This window comes from Plectropomus leopardus, chromosome 5 (genome assembly GCF_026936395.1).
Source record: "Plectropomus leopardus strain MGB_pleo_1.0 chromosome 5, ASM2693639v1, whole genome shotgun sequence".
Lineage (NCBI taxonomy): Eukaryota > Metazoa > Chordata > Actinopteri > Perciformes > Serranidae > Plectropomus > Plectropomus leopardus.
The window spans coordinates 5,865,948-5,889,603 of NC_142180.1; the positions used below are offsets into that span (position 1 = coordinate 5,865,948).

A 23,656-nucleotide genomic window follows, 5' to 3' on the forward strand; every position below is an offset into this window, starting at 1 on the left:
TATAAATACATTTTTCTGAACCCCCCCCTCCACATTTTTGCATTTTGCAAAGTTGCTCATTGCCTTTTCCCCATGTTTTGAAAAAAAGAAAAGAAAGAAAGAAAGAATAACAACGATTAGCTGTTTTAACTTGTGAAAGACATCTAAACACAGCACAAGAACACTGATATCTATCCAGGTTTCAAAGAGTTAATGAACACCAAAGGCTTACTTTAAGCATAAAATGAAAAGTTTGTCAGAATGCCAAGAATGATCATGATAAACATAAAAATGGTCCGATTCAAAAATTGGAGGGTTTTGAATGATTTATTAAACATCAGATTGGTTTTCGGGGATAGCTACTGGGCTTACAAAGTCCTTCTGGTCCAGCCTTATATGGAGGGTATTAAACAGTGGGATTTATTGATCATAGAACTGATAAATATCACATTATGTCCAGCTTTACAAATGGGAGCAAAATGAAAAGATGTGTAGCAGCTGTCTGATGATTCCCTCCCCGACAGAGTCCACGAGAAGCTCTTGATGCTCCTTTAAATTCTTTAAATCACGGCCGCTGCTTCACACTTTGTATGTAGAATCCTGAAGGTGCTTTCCTGTGGAAAGTGCTGAGCGAAGATGCACGCGTCTCTGTGACGTTAAATAAACACCAACAGGTCCTGTGAGACCCGACAGCAGGAGTGGGTTAGTGATTTCATTCCGTCTGTGGTGTCTCTACGATCCTCCAGGGGCCACAGCTGACCCCAGGCCGCTCTGTTCCAGCTCCGCTATCACCGACATGTGTTTAAAGTCCGCGGGGTGGTGGTTAAACGTCTCGACCAATCGGTACGTCTCCTGCCTCTGCGTGCCGTAGAACAGCTGCACCTGATTGGCCAAACACTGAGCCTGGTGGACGGTCTGTAAAGAGGGGTGGCAGAAGGGTTAACATGTCGCTAAGCTTTGAATCTTTCAGTCTATCTTGATGGTCTCACGACTCAACCTGGTCAAAAGTATGCGGACACCTGAACAGTACGAGCATTAATCTGCTGCTATAACTGCCTTCAAAAGACTGCCCACAAGACCGCGAGACCTGGGAATATTATGCCGGCAGGTTTGATCATACAGTGTATGCCATCTGTAAAGAATGAAAAAAAACGTGCGCTGACAGCAGTAAGGGGGTCAGAACTCCAGGAACACTTGTCAGTTTTGGATCAGATTGTAAGGCCATTATAAGAATGAATTGTTTCGGCCTGTTGTTTGTTTCCTGCTGACCTCTCCTGGACTGTTAACGCCACAGCGGTCATCAAGAAGGCTCAGCAGTGACGACACTTCCTGAGACTGCTCAGGAGAAACAATCTGCATGAGAAGCTGCTGGTGATCTTCCATCGTTCTTCCACTGAGGGCGCGCTGTTGTTTTACGGTGTGATACACCAGCTGCACTGAAGCACAAAGGAAACGATACATTGATCTGCATCGATATATTGGTTAAATAAGCAAGCATCCCGTGTCATCGATGCAAAGTGAAAACATCAATGACTGATCGATCAATCATCATTCTGTGTCACCGTCACACAGCTTCATGCAGATGATGACGAGCAGCCACAAGAAAGACGATTAGGAGAACCTTACTTACTCGAGAATAAACCATCAGTGTGGAAAGGTTTTGTTTTCAGAGAAACTCTGGGTTAACAGACAGAGCACATGTCATATGTAAACAAAAGCTGTGCTCAGGTGCAACCTTATCTGCTCAGTTTAAAAATGCTCGGCTGAAAAGACGTGCATGCAGACTAAAATTCATCCGTGCTGTTCTGTCGGGAGATGCAGGGATTTAAATCAGGGGCAAGAAAGAGAAAGTAAAAAGGATAAATGTAAATTTGTTCAGTTGAGTGGAGGAAAAGTCTGCTAACCTCTAAGCTAATTTATGAAATGTAAAATGGCAAACAGGCTTATGCTGACAACATTAACATTGTTGTATATGTGGGGGCACGCCTTACAAAAGACCGTTGTTTTGTCTATGATCCTCAGCAATTATTATTGAGCCGAGTTTTTATAGTTTATATACTTTAGTGAAGAGGTCTTGTCGTTTATCCACGTTTTGAGGATGTTGGGGGAAGTTTGTCTTAAAGTCAGACAGCCCTGAAGTTGGAGGAAAAGGATCATGGTCCGAGTTAAAATGATAACTATTTTCTGACAGAAAGACAAACGTGTTGAATTATTTCCAAATATTTATACGTTGTTTTTTACCTTTTCTGGTCAAAAGCAAAGACAGAGATGGCAGCTTCTCCTATAACTGACTGTGTTAAATGATCAGATAATATCGCCTCATATCAATCACAGCCCTCTGAAATGAAACTGAATCGAAATCATATCATGGCAGACTTTGTGACATCGGGGAATATCATATTGTTATCCAACGAAATGATATATTATTGTTGCATGATAAAATCATTGATTTACACCCCTAACAATGAGATAAAGGTTTTTTATTCAATTCTATGAATAAAGATATGGCCTGCAGACAGATGGGTCCCTCCACACAGGTCAAGGACTTACTATGAACTTGGGGTCCAGCTCGGCGGTCATGAGGACCACGCCCTTCTCCTCCTTCAGGTCTGGGTAATGGTAGAGGATCAGCTGACTGGGAGCGTTCTCACCGAGCGTCTGGACAGCGGCAGAGAGAGAAAAACGGGAATGAACACCTCCAGGTAAAACATGTTTTCATAGAGAGCAGAAGAAAACTGTATATTTGGGACAGTAAGCCATGAAGGAGCTCTGTAATAATACATACTTATCATTTACAGTATAATGTATGGACCATTTAGGATATTAACATTATCAAAATATGTTTTACTTTTAAAGTGCGGTATATGAAAACATTTACCACCAACTTACCAGAAAATGTTAATGATTTTTTTAAGTCCTACAATTCTCAGGTTAACGGTTATCCTAATAGACAAGCAAAAAATCTTAATCTACCGATGTAAAGTGTATCTGGAGGACTGCACTGTTTGAAATATCGTGGAGTGAAATTATGGAACATGAACTTTTAACAGATTTTATGTCTGTCTCTATACAAAAAGTAGAGGTCAACAGATTATTGGCCTGGCTGATTTTTGGGGGCGTTATTTGGCATTTTGCTTATTATCTGCATCTGCGTTTTATTGTAGTGATCAGCAATAAAAATAATTAATTAAAAAGTGCAAAGAACGTGCCAGCATGGTAGGAATCTCAGGGAGTTCTTTTTATTTATTCATTTTTTTCATTTTAATTTTCACTTGACTTTATAAAAAAAGTTGCAGGGAACTTGCTGTTTATGATGTTGAAAGTTTCAGTTTTGAACGTGTGAAGGTCCCGTGAAAGCGGTTTACCTGGACATTGATGAGGGAGGTGAAGTGGAGCTCGTGTCCGGACCACTGACCCACGAAGAACTCGTAACCCTCCCTCTGAGGTAAAGCGTACAGGAACTGAGGAGAGGGAAACCACAGAGACAGAGGTCACCATGGTGATGAGAGAAAAATAAAGAGGACAAATGTGATGCACATTCTGGCTGACTGATGTAAGAAAAACATCAAAATCAAAGCTTCAGGATCACATTATACTAAAAATTCATTAGGGATGCACGATGATGGATTTTTTTCTGCTGTTATCCGAGTGTAGTGGAATTAACATCATTTTTGAGTCAACTCTTATCCTGATAGCCCACTAGCAAATGGAGACATAAAATACAGAATTTTTTTTAACCCTTTGAAAACTGGAGCTACGTCACTTTCCTTGTGCCGCTTTAAAATGCCTTACTCAAGTATTTAACCCTTAACCATGAGCAAATTGGTGTGATTTCTTTCAAAAACACTGAAGAAAGGGCAATGAGCACTTTGATAATAAATGTTTCTGAAATTGCAAGAAATTAGTAGATATAGGACATTATTTAGAAAAAGCTAGGGAAAAAATAAAGGAGAAATAAAGACAAAAGCCAGAGATAAATATATCATATATATATATATATATATATATATATATATATATATATATATCATAGAATTTTTAAGCACTTTTTTCAGGTCATTTTTTAAGTCTTTTTTCAGAAATTTCAGGCAATTTTCTTGTACTTTTTGCCATTTTTTTTGGTAATTTCTTCTTCCGTTGCTCACTGCCTTCTTCCTGGGTTTTTGGATGAAATCAAGCCAATTTACTCAGGTTTTAAATGGTAATATATGTAATATGCATTTATTGTGCAAAATAATAAAAGTACTTCAGTTTAGGGTTGATGATTGGTACATATTCACTTAATCGGAGAAAAAAAAAATCGGTTTATGATATTAGAAGAAATCAGCATGTTGGCTGATTCCGATATTTCATTTTAAAGCCAATATCAGCTGGTACCGATATTATGGTGCATACCTAGTTATCATCTGTTACATTGCAGCCATCTGGCCTAAACATGATTTTAAACACTTTGGTCTTGTGTAGCAGAATAAGTAATTGCTCACAAAATACTCCAGTTTTATTCTCTCTGTAGCTTTTTATCAACATGTTACAGTGTGAGCAGCTGTGATCTCACCATTGGGCACGACTTCGATCTGCCCAAAATCACCTCGTAGATCTGTGTCTGCAACATAAGAGAAGACAAGTTATAAGACCAGCACTGTTTATCTGAAATGTTTCATTTATAAGCTTCATTGCAAATACACAATACATTATAGAGTTACAGCAGTCTATATCAAACTGTATGGAATATCAAAAGCAAAACAGCACATCTGAAAATCCTGAATTGTGAAAAGTATCCCATCAAGGACTGAATGGACGGAATCAATTTGAAGCTTCAAAACCTCATGGCTCAGGATTTCCAAGCAACTGCGTAAAGAGAATTCTATTTAAAGGTGTGATTGGATCTGGATTTTCAATTAAAACTAATCACTAATTTCATAGGTTGTGGTAACTGTCATCCATGGATTTAAGGTATGTTTACCGAAAAGAAACAGAAACAAACACACGTGCAACATATATCTGAAACAAAAGTCACAATAATAACTATATACCAAAAAATAAGGCTTATTGTTCAAGGCAGGAACCTTATTTCTTTTAGTGACAAGGCATGGGAAAAAACATTTGAAGTTATAAAAGATGTAAGTATGTGCGTGCGTGCGTGCGTGTGTGTGCATGCGCTGTGTGTGTGTTGTATCGGCATGTTCTCTTGTGTTAAACTCACTGGGATGACAGCGCTGATTGTGTCCTTAGTTGAATAATATTTCATCCAAAGCTGAGGGAAGAACAGAAAAAGTCAAAACAAAGAACAAATTGTTTTCAGCCACCACAGGAAGCAGAGTGACTGTCAGTGTTTAGTGGAGCTACAGTTAGAGCTCAATTAGGCCACTGAACTGGACTACTGTCTTTGTCCCAGTATACAGGCACCAGGAGAGAATACATTTCTTATTTTTATTAATTATTCGATGTATTTTAAGGGCGTCTTTGCCTTTAACTGATGAGTGAGTGTGAGTGTGAAAAGGGGGCTAGAATTGAACCCGCAGCCACTGCGGCGAGGACACAGCTTCAAAAATGGGGCACCTACTCTATCCACTGAGCCACCAGGGGCCCCAGGAAAGAATACATTTATTGAGAGAAATGTCCAACTCTGCAACCACAGGTGGAGATATGTCCCCTTTCAGTTACTTGCTAAAAAAACCTAGATTATTTATACCCTCTATCATATAGACCTAATCACAATCACAACTATTTACAATAACTTCAGGATAGAAAACAGCCGTGTCACACACATATCATCAAACAGCGCCAAGCAAACTCTGCCTTCATTGATTAGTTTTAAGCTACTTAAAAAAATAAATACATTTTTGAAAAAATCAATATTGGTTCAATGGAATGCTAGATTTAGAGTATTTTCACCACTTTACCTCGCTGTAAGACATCCCTCACTGACTATCAAAAACATTTTTTTGATATAATCCTTTTAACTCCGCTGAACGGCAGAGTTGGTGCTCTACCGCTGCCTCCATCGGCTATAGTCAGATGAGCAAGAATTCAAATATAGTGTACGCTTAAACTGATTTTTTTTTTTTTTAGGTGGCTAAAGTGCTATATTGCGTCCCCGTCCACAGCAGTACATCAGTAAGCTTCTGTGCCGGTGTTGTGGGACTGTACTTTATTCATTAGAGGAGGAGGTTTTTATTTGAAATAAATACAGAATTCTACCTTTTTATATTGAATGTCCTTCACCTGAGCCAAAATTAATAACACAAGTCCCTCCTCTGTGCTTTTTTTTTTTAAATGCTTAACCCTTTTTGCAACACCCCTTTCCCCTCATAAATAAGGAACTGTCCCTATCCGTAAACACTACGGGAGGCCGGCGCGGCGACCATGAGCACACGCAGAACATCTACTCCAGTTAACGTCTGACTGAGGTGTCTACAAGAAGGAGCAGCTCCATTTCCAATTAAATTATCTGGGCGTATTTGTCCGATTTTAAGAAAGTTAATTTAGCCCAATTTCAGTCACACTAACGTGTTTTACGTGTATTTTAAAAGTCCAGATTTAGTCTAACAGAATAATTTGACTTTTTCTAACATCATGTAAGCGAGTGGTTAAACTGGAGTGAGTCTGACCACACCCCCACGCACTCACCTCCGCTATCTCCTCGCCCGTCTTGTCTCTGATCATCTCCAGGTTGAGGATGGAGCCCAGCGTCTGAGGAAAGCCCCGACACGGTTTGTTACCAGAACACTTCTTCATCATCATCATCATCATCATCACACGAAAACATGACATCTGACTTTATTTCACGCAGTAAAAGCCACTTAGAAAACAGTTAAAACACTGAACAAAATGAAAAGTTGGAAAGTTTGTGATTGAATTGAATTGATAACTTTTCAGAAAAAAAAGTCAGAAAAAATTGCAACCTAAAGACATGATTTTTCACTTCATGAGTTGTGTCGAGGCATTTATAATTACTTCCAGATTTATTAACAAATATGAAATAAAAAAGGCAGTAAGAAGCGATCAGGAACAGCCCTAAATATAACCATAAAAACATAATGAAGTGAATAAATGCAGCATTATGCATCTAACCAGCTTACCTTGTTCTTCGTGAAACCTCCTGATGCTCCATCGCCGGCAGTCATCTTGTCCCGTTTCTCCAACTGCAAAGATTCCCACAACAAAAGTGACGTCACGTTCATACCACTGTGGTTTGGAGGATGTCACAGACAGATGAAGACATCAAACCAGACAAACATACTCTCCAATCCGTCTCCATCATGAAAATGCACTGTTAGCAGTTTAAAGTACACCTGGTTTGGTTCAGTGGTCTCACAGTTTATGAAATGTTACCCAAAACACAACAGAATTGTTTGAATTTGGGTTTAAACGTTTGGTATTTCAGGATATAAATGTGTCTAAGTGTTTGGTATTTCAGGATATAAATGTGTCTAAGTGTTTGGTATTTCAGGATATAAATGTGTCTAAGTGTTTGGTATTTCAGGATATGTTTGTGGTGTTCTGCTCTGTGGGAAGCCCGGCTGTAATCCACCTCCTGCTCCATGAATCGCACGAACTCCGCCTGCTTTGAGTGTCCCAGCACTTCCTTCTTGGCCTCATGACGCTTCTCCACTCGGGCTTTGTACTCCTGTGGTTTGACGCTGAAAACAAGTCGGACATCAGATCAGTCAGTATGTTTACATGCACAGTTTCATTGAGCGACGGTCATAGCTCCATTAGGCCATTTAACTGGACTGCTGTCCTTGTCCCAGTATACAAGCACAGAGGGAGAACCCATTTCTTGGTGAAGTCCCACTCCACCACAGCAGGTGGAGATATGTCCTCTTTCAGCAAGTTGCAATAAACTTATATTACTGTATTTATACTAGCGGTTGACCAATATTGGTTTTTCAGGGTCAAAACCAATATCGATTATTAGTAGTTAATGAGACAGATAACCAATATGCATTCACAATAAAACTAAAAATCTTTTTGTCATTATTTAGAACTTGGATTATAACAAACTTATTATTATTATAACACAAAACTTTGTTTAAATACATCTGGAAAGCGTTTAATTAAAACCCAGACTTTCAACATCATATACAACAAGTTCCCAGTAACTTTTTAAAATAAAGTTTAGTGATAATTTAAATTAAAAAAAATAAAGCTCCCAGAGGTTTTACAAAGTAAAAGTTCCTTCCATGCTGAGACTGTCTTTGGCCTTTTAATTAATTTTATCGGCGATCATTAAAATAGAAAGCAGATACAGATAATCAGCAAAAAGCCAAATATCGGCCCAGATAATGGCCAGACTGATAATCTGTCGACCCCAAGCAGCACTACATGGCTTAGCTTCTGTGCCAGTGTTTTATCAGAGGAGGGGGGTGACTTTTTTCATTCAAAATAAACATTAAACACAACCTTTTCAAGTGGTATGTCTCTCACCTAAGCCAAAACTACAAACACAAGTCCCTCCTCAGTGCTTACATTTTTGTAATGCCTGTCCCGTTTCGTAGCATCCCTTACCTCCTCATAAATAAAGAACAGTCCCTATCTCTATTACCGAGGAAGGCTGGCGCAGCAACAAGGAGCACGCCCAAAACACCTACAACCCCTGGCAAAAATTATGGAATGACCAGACTTGGAGGATGTTCTTTCAGTTGTTTAATTTTGTAGAAAAAAAGCAGATCACAGACATGCCACAAAACTAAAGTCATTTAAAATGGCAACTTTCTGGCTTTAAGAAACACTAAAAGAAAGCAAGAAAAAAAATGTGGTAGTCAATAACAATTGCTTTTTTAGATCAAGCAGAGGGAAAAAATTATGGAATCACTCAATTCTGAGGAAAAAAGTATGAAATTACCCTGTAAATTTCAATTTCCAACACCTGCATCAGATTAAATCTGCTCATTAGTCTGCAGTTAAACAGGAGTACTCACACCTTGGAGAGCTGTTGCACCAAGTGGATTGACATGAATCATGGCTCCAACACGAGATGTCAGTTGAAACAAAGGAGAGGATTATCAAACTTCTTAAAGAAGGTAAATCATCAGGGAATGTTGCAAAAGATGTTGGTTGTTCACAGTCAGCTGTGACTAAAATCTGGACCAAGTACAAACAACATGGGAAGCTTATAAAAGGCAAGCATACTGGCAGACCAAGGAAGACATCAAAGCATCAAGACAGAAAACTTAAAGCAATATGTCTTGAAAACAGAAAATGGACAGCAAAACAAATGAGGAACAAATGGGCAGAAACTGGAGTCAACGTCTGTGACCGAACTGTAAGAAACCCCCTAAAGGAAATGGGATTTACATACAGAAAAGCTAAATGAAAGCCATCATTAACACCTAAACGGATAACTGTGGATGGCTGGATGAAAGTTATATTCAGTGATGAACGTGAATCTGCATTGGTAAAGGTGATGATGCTGGAACTTTTGTTTGGTGCTGTTCCAATGAGATTTATGAAGATACTTTCTGAAGAAAACATGCAAATTTCCACAGTCATTGATGATATGGGGCTGCATGTCAGCTAAAGGCACTGGGGAGATGGCTGTCATTACATCTTCACTAAATGCACAAGTTTACATTGACATTTTGGACACTTCTTATTCCATCAGTTGAAAGGATGTTTGGGGATGATGACATCATTTTTCCAGATGATAATGCATCTTGCCATAGAGCAAAAACTGTGAAAACTCTCCTTGAAGAAAGACACATTGGGTCAATGTCATGGCCTGCAAATAGTCCAGATCTCAATCCAACTGAAAATCTGTGGTGAAAATTGTAGAAAATGGTCCATGACAAGGCTCCAGCCTGCAAAGCTGATCTGGCAACAGGAATCAGACAAAGTTTGAGCCTCATTGATGAAGAGTACTGTTTGTCATTCGTTAAGTTCATGAGTCAGAGACTGCAAGCTGTTATAAAAGCCAGAGGAGGTGCAACAAAGTACTGGTGGTGTGTTTTTTTTTTTAGTTTTTTTTTCATGATTCCATTTCCATTCCATATTTTTTTCCTCTGCTTGATCTAAAAAAGTAATCGTTATTAACTACCACAGTTTTTGTTCTTGATTTCTTTTAGCGTTTCTTAAAGCCAGAAAGTTGCCTTTTTAAATGACGCTAGTTTTGCAGCATGTCTGTGATCAGCTGCGGGCTGTCAGCTCAGATGTCAAACATGGATACGCTGCTCGCGGCTTCACACGTGAACCGAATAAATCACCGTCTCATGACAATTTCAACACACTCTCGTGGTTCAGTCTAAAAAGCACCGACAAATTACTTTGAAAATGACTGTTTTTCTAAGGAGTTTCGTATTTTGCGGGTGTGCCGTCGCGCGGCTGCTAGCTAACTTTAGCCCACTGACCTGCGCAGTTTCTGGATCTTGTCCTGGTACTTGTTGTAGAACGGGTTCTCCTCCAGCTCTGGTTCCTTCCGCATCGAGAAGGCTCGGAACTGCGCCGGGACCAGCCCGGGAATCAGCGTCCTGATGCCGGTGGCCCTGACCGCTAACATGCCCCGGTACAAACATGACATCTGTACCACGGCGGCTGCCATCTTTCCATCGCTCCCTTCCAACATCTATAATACTCCGACGGGAAACAGCTCTCGAACATTGGTTCCGCCAAAAGAAAACACTACTGTAATTTTACTGTGTAAATTTAACTATTCAGTACAGCCAAAGACATCTTATTATTGTTTTGTTTAGTTTTTTTCTCTAATGAAAACAATACTTAAAATAACAACATAGAGAGTGCAGATAGAAAATGATAATTAAAAGGTACATACTATATATTAGACAAAATAATAGGCTTATTAACTTTACTCTAATAAAATAAATGTTTCTACAGTCTATTTTTGAAAATTCTGCTACATTTTTCTATCTCATGACAACAACAACACGTAAAATAACTGCATGCAGAGTGCAACTAAAACAACATAATAAAAAGGTACATAATATCAGATAATTCAAACAAAATAATAGGCTCATAAAGTTTACTCTAATAAAATAGATGTTTCTACTTTTGTTTTGTTTTCTGAATAATTAAGTCGCTCAATAATGATATGCCAATAACTACAATAGGCTAACAATAAGACATTTGAAAAAAAATTACATAAAGTGATAATTATACCTCACACTTTGTTACTCATTCTGTTAGTCTGTCACGGTAACAGTATAGATATTAAAGGGTTGTGAGGATTTCAGTGTGGGTGTTATGTGATGTAGATGACACTTTAGTTTTCCTGTAAACTCTTTCAGAAATGATGATAAAATATTGATACCCTGGTATTTTCTTTCACCCTGAGATCACAAAACATAATTTTATCATGTTATCATTCTCTCTACCACAAGGAAGCAGGCTTGTTTTGTTATGATCGCATGTGACTTTCTACATCACATCTCACTGCAAAACGGTAGTCATTAAAGTCCTGTTTTTGCAGCCTCCACTCTGCTGGTTTCAGGCCTTTGAGCAGATATATACCACATACTTTTAGTCGTTGCCTGTCACCTCTAATGACATCATTGGTTAATTTTTATATATATTCTTTTAGGTTTTTAACAAGGACATCATAACAAAACAGAAGTTTTAACAAATAAGAACAAGAAACATGCCCCCCCCCCAGGCTTTTATTTTCTTTTTACAAAAAGCATAAATAATAATAAAATAATAAGCATAAATCTAAATATACAGTTAAGAGAATTTTAAATATAGTTTTCTGGAAATGTTTGCCTTTTTTTCATTATGTCTAATTATCCCACCCAGCTAATTTTAAGATCATTTCCTTGACACCTTTAATTGCTTTGTTGAAAAAGTGCTGAATTCACACACACACACGCACGCCCACACGTATATAAAATCAAACCAATTTGCTCAGGTTTCAAAGAGTCAAAGTACTTGTGAAAGGAATCTAAATGCAACACAAGGAAATTAATGTCGATCCAAGTTTCAAAGGATTAAACAAAACAAAACTTGGGGGAATGTAGCCGATCAAAGTCATGAAGACAGCCATTCAATACAACCTTACGTGAGACACAGCCTAGACAACACAAAAACACTCCAGTAAAGACAAAACAAACAAACAAAAACAGAAGTACCTTCAAAATACCAATCACCTCAGAATCTACCAATTCATTACAAGTGCAAATTAGACAGACATTCCCTACATTCTGTCTATTAGGGCAAAAAAGGAGGCCCACACATGTCTGAAAATACTTTTTTTTAATAATATTTTAGAATGTCTTCATGAAATTAAAGTGAAAAACAAACAACTCCAAGTCGGTTACAGCTGATTAAATGTTGTCTTGACGTGTTGAGACCACATGAGGTCACTATATGACTGCACTGAGAGGAGCCTGAATCTCCTTCCATCCATAACAGCTGTTCCTCAGCGCTTATCAGAACTCTGTGAGTCACTGCAGAGATCTGCCTCCACAAACACCTATAAAAAACAAATAAATAAATGAGCAGATAAGTAGAGTAAACAATCTGCTCCAACTCTCCAGAGTCACTAACCGATACGCTCATCTTTTCCTCTGTGTGTGTGTGTGTGTGTGTGTGCGCTGGCTGTAAATTTAATGATGTGTGTTTCCCCGATGACCGTCTGAGTGCTTCTGTTTTTACTTTCCATGGCTGATCCTTTTTCAATAACTAATCAATAAACAGCAGCTGGAGGCTGTTTAGTGCACATCTGGGTCCCTGCAGATGATGATGTCGGCTGCTGTGTATTTGTTGATGTGTGCGTACGCAGCAGCTGCTCTGCATCTCATCACAATATCACTGAATGTGTTTCACAGAAATATATTTTCACATTTTGTTTAGTTTTCTTGCTTTGATGTTCTTTTCATCATGTGTGTTTTTTTAATGTAGGCTCAATTCCAGTTAATACAATGATGTATTTTTTTATTATTGTAGAACAGCAGAGTTGTGAACTCGTGTGATCGTTGGATCTGGATAAAAACATCTGAATGCAGACTTTAACTGGGATGCTTTATATAGCAACAGGGAAACATTAGTATATTGTGTAATGAGTGTTAATTATATTAATTTCATTTTATTTTAGACTTATTAGACTTTTTGGAGTTGTGTCTGTTCCCATGACCCGATGTGACCTCAGGGTATTTTTGAACTTCTAATTTATACAAAAACACATTTTAATTATATGTAGGTATTAACCCTTTGAAACCTGAACAAATTGGGTTGATTTTTTCAGAAACATGGAAAGAGGGCGAAGAGCATCTCAACAAGAGATGACCCAAAAATTAGTGAGACATTAGTAAAAAGTTATTTAATAAATTACCTGAAAATAAGGAAAACAGCAACAAAAAAAAAAAACAAAACCAGAAAAAAGGCATTAAAAAGGAATAAAAATATTTTATTCCTTTTTAATGCCTTTTTTCTGGTTTAGTAAAAAGGTATTGTATAAGTCTAAAATATACTCCATGCAAAGTCGTTTTTTGGGTTTTTTTTAGTATATTTTTTTTATAACAGCGTGGGATACATGTATATGATTTTGCAGAAACATTGATTGTGACAATACACTTAGTGGAAATAGCATGTATTTTCTCCATATGTCAAATATGTAAATAAATAAATAAATATAAAAAAACCCCACATCATTGTGTGAAAATAGTAAAAATGACAAATTCCAAGGCAAAAGCCCAGGCAGAAATAATACAATAAATGTTTTTATGCTTTGTTAGCTGTGGGATCAAACATTGCAGTTGGTACATTTTTTGCACTCTTTCCATAGTGTACTTTAGACTTATTGTAGGAGCTCAGCTGGAAATTCCAAGATTAAACAAAAATACACCATATACCAATACATAAATTTATGCCATATGCATGAACGCAGCCAAAATGATAAAAAAAAAAAGAAGGATGAAATGTGCGTAAAAAATGGGTTAATGTGGGCAAAATGAAGAAAAATTGATGTGTTTCAACTATAAATCCATCACCAGTGTGACACTGACGCTGATAGTGGCTTTGTTGCTGAAACGTGTCCATTTCTGGACATCTGGAAAATCTTTCTACGTAAGATTTTTGGACCTGTGCACACTGCTATTTTTCAACATATTTAGAGACCAACAAACACAAACGGAGTAACAAATGCAAAGTCTGCAGTTTGAGTTATATGTCACATAACTGACATAACTGAAATAAGAGGACTTACTCTGTTGTTACTGATGAATTTACTCACCTGTCTATCTGATCTATACCTGTTTGCCAGTATCTGGATTTGCACACAAATCATATCAGCCTGAAAATAAGAGGAAATATGTTAACTTTTTTTTAACTTTAAAATTAAAATTATAGAATTGTTTTGTAAGATCCGATCAAATTTCACTTTGACAAATTTGAAAACAAAGGAAAATCCATAAATTCATCCAGAAATAATAGTTAAAATAAACTACAGCTATGCAAGCACAAATAAAATCAAGAAATATATGAAATAAATGACTACGGTGTGAAAAGGTGAGACTGAATTCATGTTATTTTATGTCATGTGTTCTGCAGGTTTGCCTGTATCTCCAGACACTGACGGCTTTCTTTAATCTACTCTCTGCTTCTGTGTTTTCTTCTTCCTCTCCTCTCACTGACCTGCTGCCCTCCTCGTCCTCCTCCTCCTCCTCCTCCTCCTCCTCTCTCTCTCTCTCTCTCTCTTTCTCTCTCTGCGTTCTCTCGCTCTCTTTGTTATGGGGGTCCTGCATGGAGGATGTATATTTTATGTGCGGCTCTGGAGGCTTTTACCATTAATTATAGAGAAACACTAAGCTCTCCATTTGCCGGACAGATGTTATTTTTTACTTAAGGAGAGAAAGGGGACTGTTCCATAATTCAGAGGTAATCCCGCTCACCAGAGAACAAATAAATAAATGAATAAATAAATAAAGCAAAAGCAAAAACCACAAACATTTGGTACACTGCTCCTGCGCGCTCAGACATGTAACGCAGCAACTGACACACGCACAGATTTCCTCTCTGTTCTGCCTTTAAGTGCCTGCCATGTAATAAATATGGAACAGCTGCTTTATCATTTCATTTTTTATTCAATCTGCTTCTCCCAAAGTATTTCACAAAATCACACGCACACACAGGGCAACCTTTTTAAGCTTCAGAACAATAGATGTGTTAAAAATCAAGCTGAAATATTTGCTGCAAAAAAAAAAGAAAAGAAAAAGAAAATAAGCCAAATACAAAGCAGAAATTGTATTCAGCCTTTTAAAATCGGTCATTGCAGACTCAGAAAAATTAGCAATTTTTAGGATGATTAAGCGTTAGAAAATTCATTTATTAACCAAAAATAACAAACATTTTCTTTTTCCAGTTTCTTAAATGTGGGGTTGTTCTGCTTTTTCTCTGTTTTATATCAATGTAAACTGACTATCATAAACGTAACCTCAGACTCTGAAGTCAGATGGAATTGCAAAATGGGAGTAAATGACAAGAACTTTAGGCTTTTCTCAGAATAAGTGTTGGAATAAGCAGATACAGATTAACGTTTGATGTTATCGGTGTGGAAACGAGAAGATTTTTCTGAATTTAAAAGCAACCTAAAGGATGATTAATAGGAAAATCAAGAGTTTAGGAGGTGAAAATGAGTAAATCAATGTGAATAGCCGGGGTTAAATACCTGTATTCTACAGCTCAGAGTCCTGATATTCACATCAGTATGAAAAACCTGCTTTTTGACATATTTTATATATAATCAACCTCCTAAAATGATGATCCCTAAATGTGTTGTGCATCAAATTGAATCTGTTTACAAAAATATCAGACATATTTTATATTTTTGGAAAATTTGAATTTTATTCTCTAAAAGTTATTTCTTCTAATCTTCAAGGCTGGGAAAACCCCTTTACTCTGAAACTATCAGTATTTTCTGTATAAATTTGTGTATTTACATCCTGTTGAGTGAAACATTTATTATCTACGATCTATCTACAAAGCCAAACCAATTGCAACAACTCCATCTGACAATGAAGATCATGAGTTATGACAGACAGAGCTACAACAGTGCTGAATGAGTGTTATTATCCATTTCTTAACCATTTGAAACCTGAGCAAGTTGGCCTGTATTCTTCATAAAACACAGAAAGTTGAAAGTTACAAAAAAATACAAAAAAAGAAACCATAATAAGGTGATATTTGAGGGGGGAACAAGTCTTAAGGAGGATTAATAAATGTGAAAAATGCACACTTTCTTTCTCCAGAGATTAAGCCTTTGAAACCTGGATCGACATAATTTTTCTCGTGCTGCTTTCAGACAGTATATACATCTTTGGACCCTGACCAAATTGGTTCAGTTTCTTTAGAAAACACGGGAGAAAAAAAGCAGCGAACAACTTGGTAATAAATGTTCCACAAGTTGCAATAAAAATGGTAGATTGAGAGAAATATTTTTAAAAAATAAAAATAAATAAAACAGCTAGGGAAAAAATGTCTAGAGAATTAAGGAAAAAAGCTATGGAAAAGTATTATTACCATGACAATATGTATAATTACCATAGTGAAACATCAGAAAATTAGGCCTTTTTTTTCTTTTTTTATTTTCTTTTATTGTGCAAATTTTCAGATTTTTTCTCCTAATTTCTTGTTAATTTCTGGGTAATTTCTTCTTAAGTTTCTCTTTGCGTTCTGCCCATGTTTTCGAAAGAAATTAAGCCAGGTGTAAGTGGGTTAAAACAGTATTCTTCATCATGTTCTAGTGGCTATTTCCATGTGCGGTGTCAGTCTGCCATGTTTGCGCTGGTGTGAACGTGGAACACGTGCCATGAGATTTGATTTCAAGCCTTGGGGTTTTTCGGGGTCTTGGGACCACTCACTTACCCTCCCTCCGGCAAGCTGAAATCGCACCCCTGGGCCGGCGGATGACCCTTATCCACACCTCCTGCACACACACTTACACTCACACACACTGCTAAGCACTGAGTCACATACTCACTCGGTGAGAGAGGGTCGGGCTTGGCAGAGGAATCCCATCGTTTTAGAGAGGGATCCCATTAAAAGTGCATGAGTGTGTCTGTCTAGGAATCAAGACACCGGCTCTGCTGCTCAGCCGATAGCTCCACGTGTGTGTGTGTGTTATTTATTCATGCACAGAGTTATTAGGGCATCCTGTGGTGAGCATCACTCACTTTATGCTGGACACACCAGGTGGAAGGTTGAATGAAATCTTTGCCACTTTGTCTCCAGGTTTGTGTTTTCAGGTCTTCGTGTTGGTCATTAACGTGACCTCTGACCCCTGAATTACACACAGTAAGCATCCTGCAAACACACAATCTTAAAATCTTTAGGTCAAATCCCTCCAAAAACAAACAGAACACCCAGGACCTATGATGATGGACTTGAGGGGTTTACGCACTTGATTTTTTTGGGGCACTGATATCTTCTTTGCCTGGTTGGAATACAGGAGCTTTTTCTGTCTCACACCTGAAATTCAACATTTTGCATTTGCATTAGAAGAAGATTCAAACACTAAACCAACAGCACGTTCAAATGAGTGAAGAGCGTTATGGGATGCAGTGAGGAAAAGCAAAATTAAGACTGGAGAGATGAAGTCGGCACAATGAATACGGCAATATCCCATTTACTGTTTTAAGATGATAACATTCTCACCTTGAAGGTCAAAACACTTCCTCTGTCGTGTGCTTCTTTTGTCTTGCAATTGTTTTGAACTAAAGTTAGACGTGAACACTATCAACCTACTTAAATTAAAAGTGAGCTGAAACCTCATGTCTAATATCATCCCCCCATGAAAAATGCTGAAACTGATGATGTAAATTAAGTTTTGCTTCTGTATGATTTCACCACTGTAATCGAAAACATTTCTGATTTTTAAGTTTTAAAAATTTTATTAGATCTCCATATACATAGTACACTAAAAAAAAAAACCTTGAATGTCACGATTAAGAAAGAAATATACTAGTACACCCTATGTTTTACTTTTTTTTTTTTTTTAAAAAAAGGAAATATTTTTAAATGAAATCATTATTAAAAATCAAATTATTGGAGTTAATATTATTCAAAGATGACAAACATGTCATTTAAACAAATGTGCTGGATTCACAGGGTTTTTTTTTGGGCTCTAAACACACACACACACACACACAGACATTAAATACTGTTGCCTACAAATCATGTCAGGATCAGACAGAAAAATATTTTTTTCTGCTATTTTTCTTGCAAATATCACATTTCGTGCACGAGAACTTAATATTACATCAACTTCATAAACGGCACTCATTTTCTTGTGTTCATATTAACAAGAATAAAAAATTACAAACACCAAACAAGTTTAATTTATGTTCGCTTCGAATCATTTTTTCAAACTCTCGTCACATCTCATAAACTCATCGAGAAATAAAATGGAGAAATAAAAAGATTCAAACCAAAGAGAAAAATAAAGAACTGAGAAGAAACAGTCCCAGTTTGTTTGCCTCACCTGAAATCGTTTGTTTGCTCCTCCTGTTCCTCTGCTCGGAGCTCGCGGAGCGGTGTGACGCTGAGCGGAGCACCGGGCGGAGAGTGAAAGCACTGCGGCACACCGAGGCTGCTGCCGCCCGCTGCCGCCCGCTGCCGCAGCTCCTCCTCCGGACAGCAGGCGGCGCTGCTCGCGCACAAACCCGCCGGAGCTCTGCGGGCCACACAGGGGCCACAGCAGACCAAAAGAGAGGTCAGAGTCGTCCTGACAAACAAAACAAGCACATCTTCAGGTGAGTTTGATATCAAAGTAAGCTATATTTAGGCATATTACTAAGTTAGTTGGTCTCTATACCTTAATAATTTCCTAAAACATGGATTAAAAAGGCTCACTGTCACTTTGTTATAACTTTTTATTTCCAGTCTTGTTTCAGCACTTCCCCTGTCCATAACTTTTCTAGGATATCTAGATCTATGATTATAGCATTTGACACAACTTAAATGCACAGACTTTTTGATGGGACATTTATGAGCCAATCACAGTGTTCCACCTCATCTAAAGTGGACTGTATTGAAGCCACGCCCCCTTTCTTAACAAGCATGGCCGACCGTGAGGCAGGAGAGAGCACAAGATACGTTTGAGTCCATAAATCAGAGTTAAAGTACATTATTTGTGTTTAAACATATGTAAAGTAAACATGAGATGTTATATTACTTATACATGTCAAAATATCTTTAAAGATGTACCACTTTTATTAAGGAGTTTTTTCAAAAATCTTCATCTATTTGAACAGATAGTGGATTCGAAAGACACTGTAAAATTAATGGGAGAAATACAGTTTATATAGGGAAATACTGTTCAGATTAGATTTTCTAATGATGCAATAACTTTTTATTGTATCTTATGTTCACAAAATATTCATCTCTGTAGGTTTTCCATATACTTTTTTCAGGAGAAATTATTGAGTCTCATTGAGTAACAGTGACAAAAATGTATATCTATATATATGTGATGTGTTTTAAAGTATCACTTTATTCATTGATATGAGGAAAATAATCATGAAAAATAAACAATATCACAATTTTTTGTAAAACAAAAAGTGTTATGACCATCTATGGTCAATTTCACTTTTAGATGATCACTGTGTGGATTCTTTGACCATTAGAATGGACAATAAAAAAAATAAAAAATATTTTTGCTAATGATACTGTATATAATTGCATTTTCTCCTTGTTTTTCACTGTCATCCTCTCCTTCATGTCATCTACTCCTTCCTTTCCTCATCTTTGCTTTCTTTTTTCCTTTTCCCCTCTTCTTGTTGCCTCCACTTACAGTATCTGTCCTTGTCCTTTCCTTACCTCCTTCCTCATCCTCTCTTGCCTTTTACTTTGCTTTTCTCACCTTCTTCCATTAATTTTCTCTTCTCCTTTTCTTGCATATTCATACACTTCCATGTTCTCCTCTCTCCTCCTTTCATCCTCTCCCTATTTCTTTTCCTCACATCTCCTCGTTTGTCTCCTTTCCTAACTTTCCTTATCTGTATCCTTTCTTCTTTTTTTATTTCCGTTCCTTTCAACTAATTTTCTCTCCTGTTTTGTTTTGCTTCTCTTCGAACTCAACTCTCCATCCTCTTCTTCCCCTCTTTTTATCGATGTTTTCTCCTCTGTCACTTATCTCCTGTCCCTCTTTCCCGCACACTGTCCCGCTTACTGCTGACATATATATCGAGTGAAAAAATGTTTCAATTTCATTTTAGAAAAGTTTTCTAAAGAAAAAAATGAGAGAAAAATATATTTTTAGAAATATTAAGAGAAGTTTTTGAAAAAAAAAAATCAAAATTCAACAACTCCAAGAATCAAAACAATCCAATAGCTAACCTTTTTTGGAAACTTATCTTTACAAAATATTTTAAGAAGCTTTTTTGCAGAAAAGGGAAAATTGTTAAGTTTAATCATTTCCTCAGATTTCCCCTCTTCTAGCCCAAATTTCCTCTCCTTTCACTGCATCCTGCTTTCTCTTCTTTTGTCTTTCCCCTTCTCATATCCTCTCCTGCTTTCCTATCTTCTCATTATCATGTCTCCTAACATCTTTGTTTTTCCTCTCTTCCTCTCCTCCCCTCCTCTCCTTCGTCCTGGCCACGCTCCAAGGACGGATGGAGGGAGAGCATGTGGAGCGCGCTCAGTGGTGCTGACAGCTGTCACTTTGGCTGGTGCTAATGCAGACGGGCTAACCTGAAATGAGCAGGGACAGGCCTGAAGCTCAGCGTGTCACTGACCACCGCCTCCTCCTCCTCCTCCTCCTTCTCCTCCTTCTCCTCCTTGGGGAGAGGCAGCAGCAGAGTATGTGGTGAGGGCTGAGGTGCAGGGTGCTGTGGTGGGTTGGTGGAGATAAGGCAGCGGATATAAGAGGGGTCAGCGGGGTCACAGTGTGGTTAGCACTGACAGCAGGGCTCTGAAAGTGATCCAGCAGCAGCAGCAGCGCTAACACAGAGGCAGAACACAAGACGGGGCAAGAAGGATGAAAAGAACCAGGATGAGAAGCAATGATGAAATAGTTTATATGGAGGATGGTATTCATTAGAGCATGGGCTACAAACCTTTATGACTTACAAGCACTCATTTTAATAATATTTGAATCCAAAACAGGTAAAACTGTCCAAGTTTTTCAAGGTAAAAATATGACGGTATTAGTGCCACACTGTAATGTAAGTAATCTTGGAAATTTACAAATTTTATCATGTAATATCACAACTTTTTATTGTAAAATCATGACTTTCTTCTCAGAATACTGCAGCTTTTTTCTCAAAATAGTATAACTATTCTTATTAAATTGTGGCTTAATTCTAATAATATTTTGACATTTTTCTCAAAATTCTGACTTTATTCTCACAATACTAAGACTTTTTTTCCACTCAAAATTAGAACTTTTTCTTGTAATATTCTGACTTTATTCTATGTTTGGTTTTTTTTTTTTCAAATATATGGCACTAATCCCTCTTTGTTAAAAGTAAAGCCACAAAGTAAATTTTACCACCAGCACAATTTCAACAGTCAAGAGTGAAATTTTAGCTTCAACTTTTATTTCATGATGTTGACAAGAAGTCTTTGAAGTGCAGCTAAAAAGGGGGTACAGATAATTTGAGACAATTAAAAGTGATTATTCTGCTAAGACAAAGACACAAACAAAAAACATGAGGAACTCTAACAAGTTTGTTTTAGGAGAAAATTAACAAACAATCATGGATTTATATTGATGTGAAGCTTATGTTTAGTTTAATGTCACAATAGCCAATAAACTATCAGCAAGGATGGGCTGACTGCACAGGACACACAACCTGCCCATGGATTAATTATGGACTTATTTACTTAATTCGCCCATGCAACCTGCAACCTGAGGTAGTGGTAACACCTAAACAGCACCAGCTGACAATGGGAGTGTGTGAAAAAAATATTAGTTATCAAGCTTTCTGAGGAGGGAATACAGATGTTTATAAGCCTCAAGGATCCACACAATGCGTTTTAGTGAGAAATGCGAACATAACTTTTCAAGAAGACTCCACACAGCACATTCAATCATGTTGTGACCCCTCACATTTATCTCGTGACCTCGTGTGGGGTCTCCACCCATATGTTGGGAACCCAAGCATTACAAAGATGAGAGAGAGAGAGAGAGAGAGAGAGAGACTCAACAGAGGGGAGTAGAGCGTAGGATGAAACAATGGAGGGATGAGAGTGAAGTGACAGTTGTGTCTCTAAAAGGACTCCTGCTCATTATAACGCCTGGTGTCAGTCTTTGTCTTTCCTCCTGTATCTCTGTGAATGTCAGATGCATGCTCACTTAAACTCTGTGTGTGTGTGTGTGTGTGTGTGTGTGTGTGTGTGTGTGTGTGAGCATCCCACTCGGTGCACATCCACAGTGCATGCTGATTCAGCTCGTTATCTGATGGAGCCGTAGACAGAATGAGTTTAAATCTCAGCATCGCCGCGAGCTCTCACACTGCTTCATCTACTGTTTGCACTCTCTCTCACACACACATATACACACACACACACTCATACTGTACACTGCACATATTGTGCTTCACAGGTACACATACACTATAAGTAAGGGGTACAATAGACAACACAAAAGTGAGGAAGGAAAACATGGTATTTTATAGAAGTGTTTTAAAGCTTTAAAGTTCTTCTTCCTGAGAAAGGGAAGGATTTAGGCAACAAATACACCCACACGTGTTACCTGAACTCAACCTACCACCATGGGCTTTAATGTGCTGCTGTTACAGCCTCCACTCTTCTGCTCTCAGACTCTATTCACCATCTTTTAGACTCCAGCTGCAGGAATTTGCTCCCATTCAACATCAGAAGCGGTTGGCTGAGGTCAGGGCTCCTCAAAGATTCTTCAAGTTCTTCTGCCACTGTCATGTGGAAACAAAAAAGGGGCAAACATGAACTGTTGACACAAAGTTGGAAGCATGCTGTTATCTACAAAATAATTGTGTGCTGGAGCTTTAAGATTCCCCTTCACAAAGTATACTGAGGTATGTAGACTGGAATGTCTGCATACGTTTGGCCACAGAGTGCAACTGTAGCCGAAAGAACACCACAGAAACAGCAATGTATCCAGTGTGACGGAAAATGTATAACAGCCCAAAGGGACCTGCTTTGCAAGCCTGCTTAGGATAAGTTGAGATAATAGTGTTAATACTTTGGCATGCGGTATGTAATATTATAAGCATGGAAGCTTTAAATTAGCCCTACAAAAATAAGCATTACAAACCACATCTGGGATATAAAATTCCATCTTTTCATCAATATATCCTATTAGACGTTTGTGTAAAATTGTCAATAATAGCAAATTAATGTTTGAATTAAGGTCAAAAACATGTTTTTTTGGTGGTCTCAGTGACCTTGACCTTTGATAACCACATTCTGATGAGTCCATTCTTGAGCCCAAGTGGACATTTGTGCTAAATTTGAGGACTCCCTCAACACCTTCGTGAGATATTGCATTCACAACAATGAGATGGATGCAAGGTCACAGTTACCTTGACATTTGACCACCAAAAATGTATCAGTTTATCACTGATTCCAAGTACACATTTGTGCAAAATTTTTAAAAATTTCATCAAGATTTTCTTGAGATATCTAGCTTATAAGAATGAGACAGATGCGGCCACAGTGACCTTGACCTTTGACATATGACCACCAAAATGTTATAAGTTCTTTGTAAAGTTAAAGTGGACATTTGTGTTCAATTTGAGGAAACTGCCTA

General features: G+C 37.8%; 1 protein-coding gene and 1 long non-coding RNA gene across 2 annotated transcripts in view; both read right to left on the reverse strand.

Annotated features, from left to right (window-relative positions):
- Window positions 1–287: 287 nt before the first annotated feature.
- On the reverse strand, window positions 288–10,567 carry atpaf1 (ATP synthase mitochondrial F1 complex assembly factor 1). The gene is made up of 9 exons (XM_042484228.2): window positions 10,329–10,567; window positions 7,514–7,622; window positions 7,062–7,124; window positions 6,610–6,672; window positions 5,183–5,233; window positions 4,535–4,582; window positions 3,345–3,440; window positions 2,530–2,637; window positions 288–894 (listed from the first exon to the last, which is right to left on the reverse strand). The coding sequence occupies exons 1-9, from the start codon at window positions 10,541–10,543 to the stop codon at window positions 712–714; spliced, it is 936 nt and encodes a 311-aa protein (XP_042340162.1). The 5' UTR covers window positions 10,544–10,567; the 3' UTR covers window positions 288–711.
- Window positions 10,568–14,612: 4,045 nt separating this feature from the next.
- LOC148189509 (uncharacterized) overlaps window positions 14,613–23,656 on the reverse strand; it is an 82,502-nt gene continuing 73,458 nt past the window's right edge. Inside the window, exons 12-15 of the long non-coding RNA XR_015776572.1 lie at window positions 22,637–22,799; window positions 20,617–20,865; window positions 18,407–18,649; window positions 14,613–17,394 (exon numbers count right to left, since the gene is read on the reverse strand). This is a non-coding gene — a long non-coding RNA (uncharacterized LOC148189509). The remainder of the gene's footprint in view (window positions 17,395–18,406; window positions 18,650–20,616; window positions 20,866–22,636; window positions 22,800–23,656) is intronic.

Excerpts from the sequence above, each read along its gene's own strand:
- atpaf1 (XM_042484228.2), bottom strand. The coding sequence starts at position 10,543 with ATGTTGGAAGGGAGCGATGGAAAGATGGCAGCCGCCGTGGTACAGATG. Across the intron at positions 6,673-7,061 it reads GAGGTTTCACGAAGAACAAG|ACGCTGGGCTCCATCCTCAA; the intron begins GTAAGCTGGTTA and ends GGCTTTCCTCAG. Across the intron at positions 4,583-5,182 it reads CAATCAGCGCTGTCATCCCA|ACACAGATCTACGAGGTGAT; the intron begins GTGAGTTTAACA and ends CTTATGTTGCAG.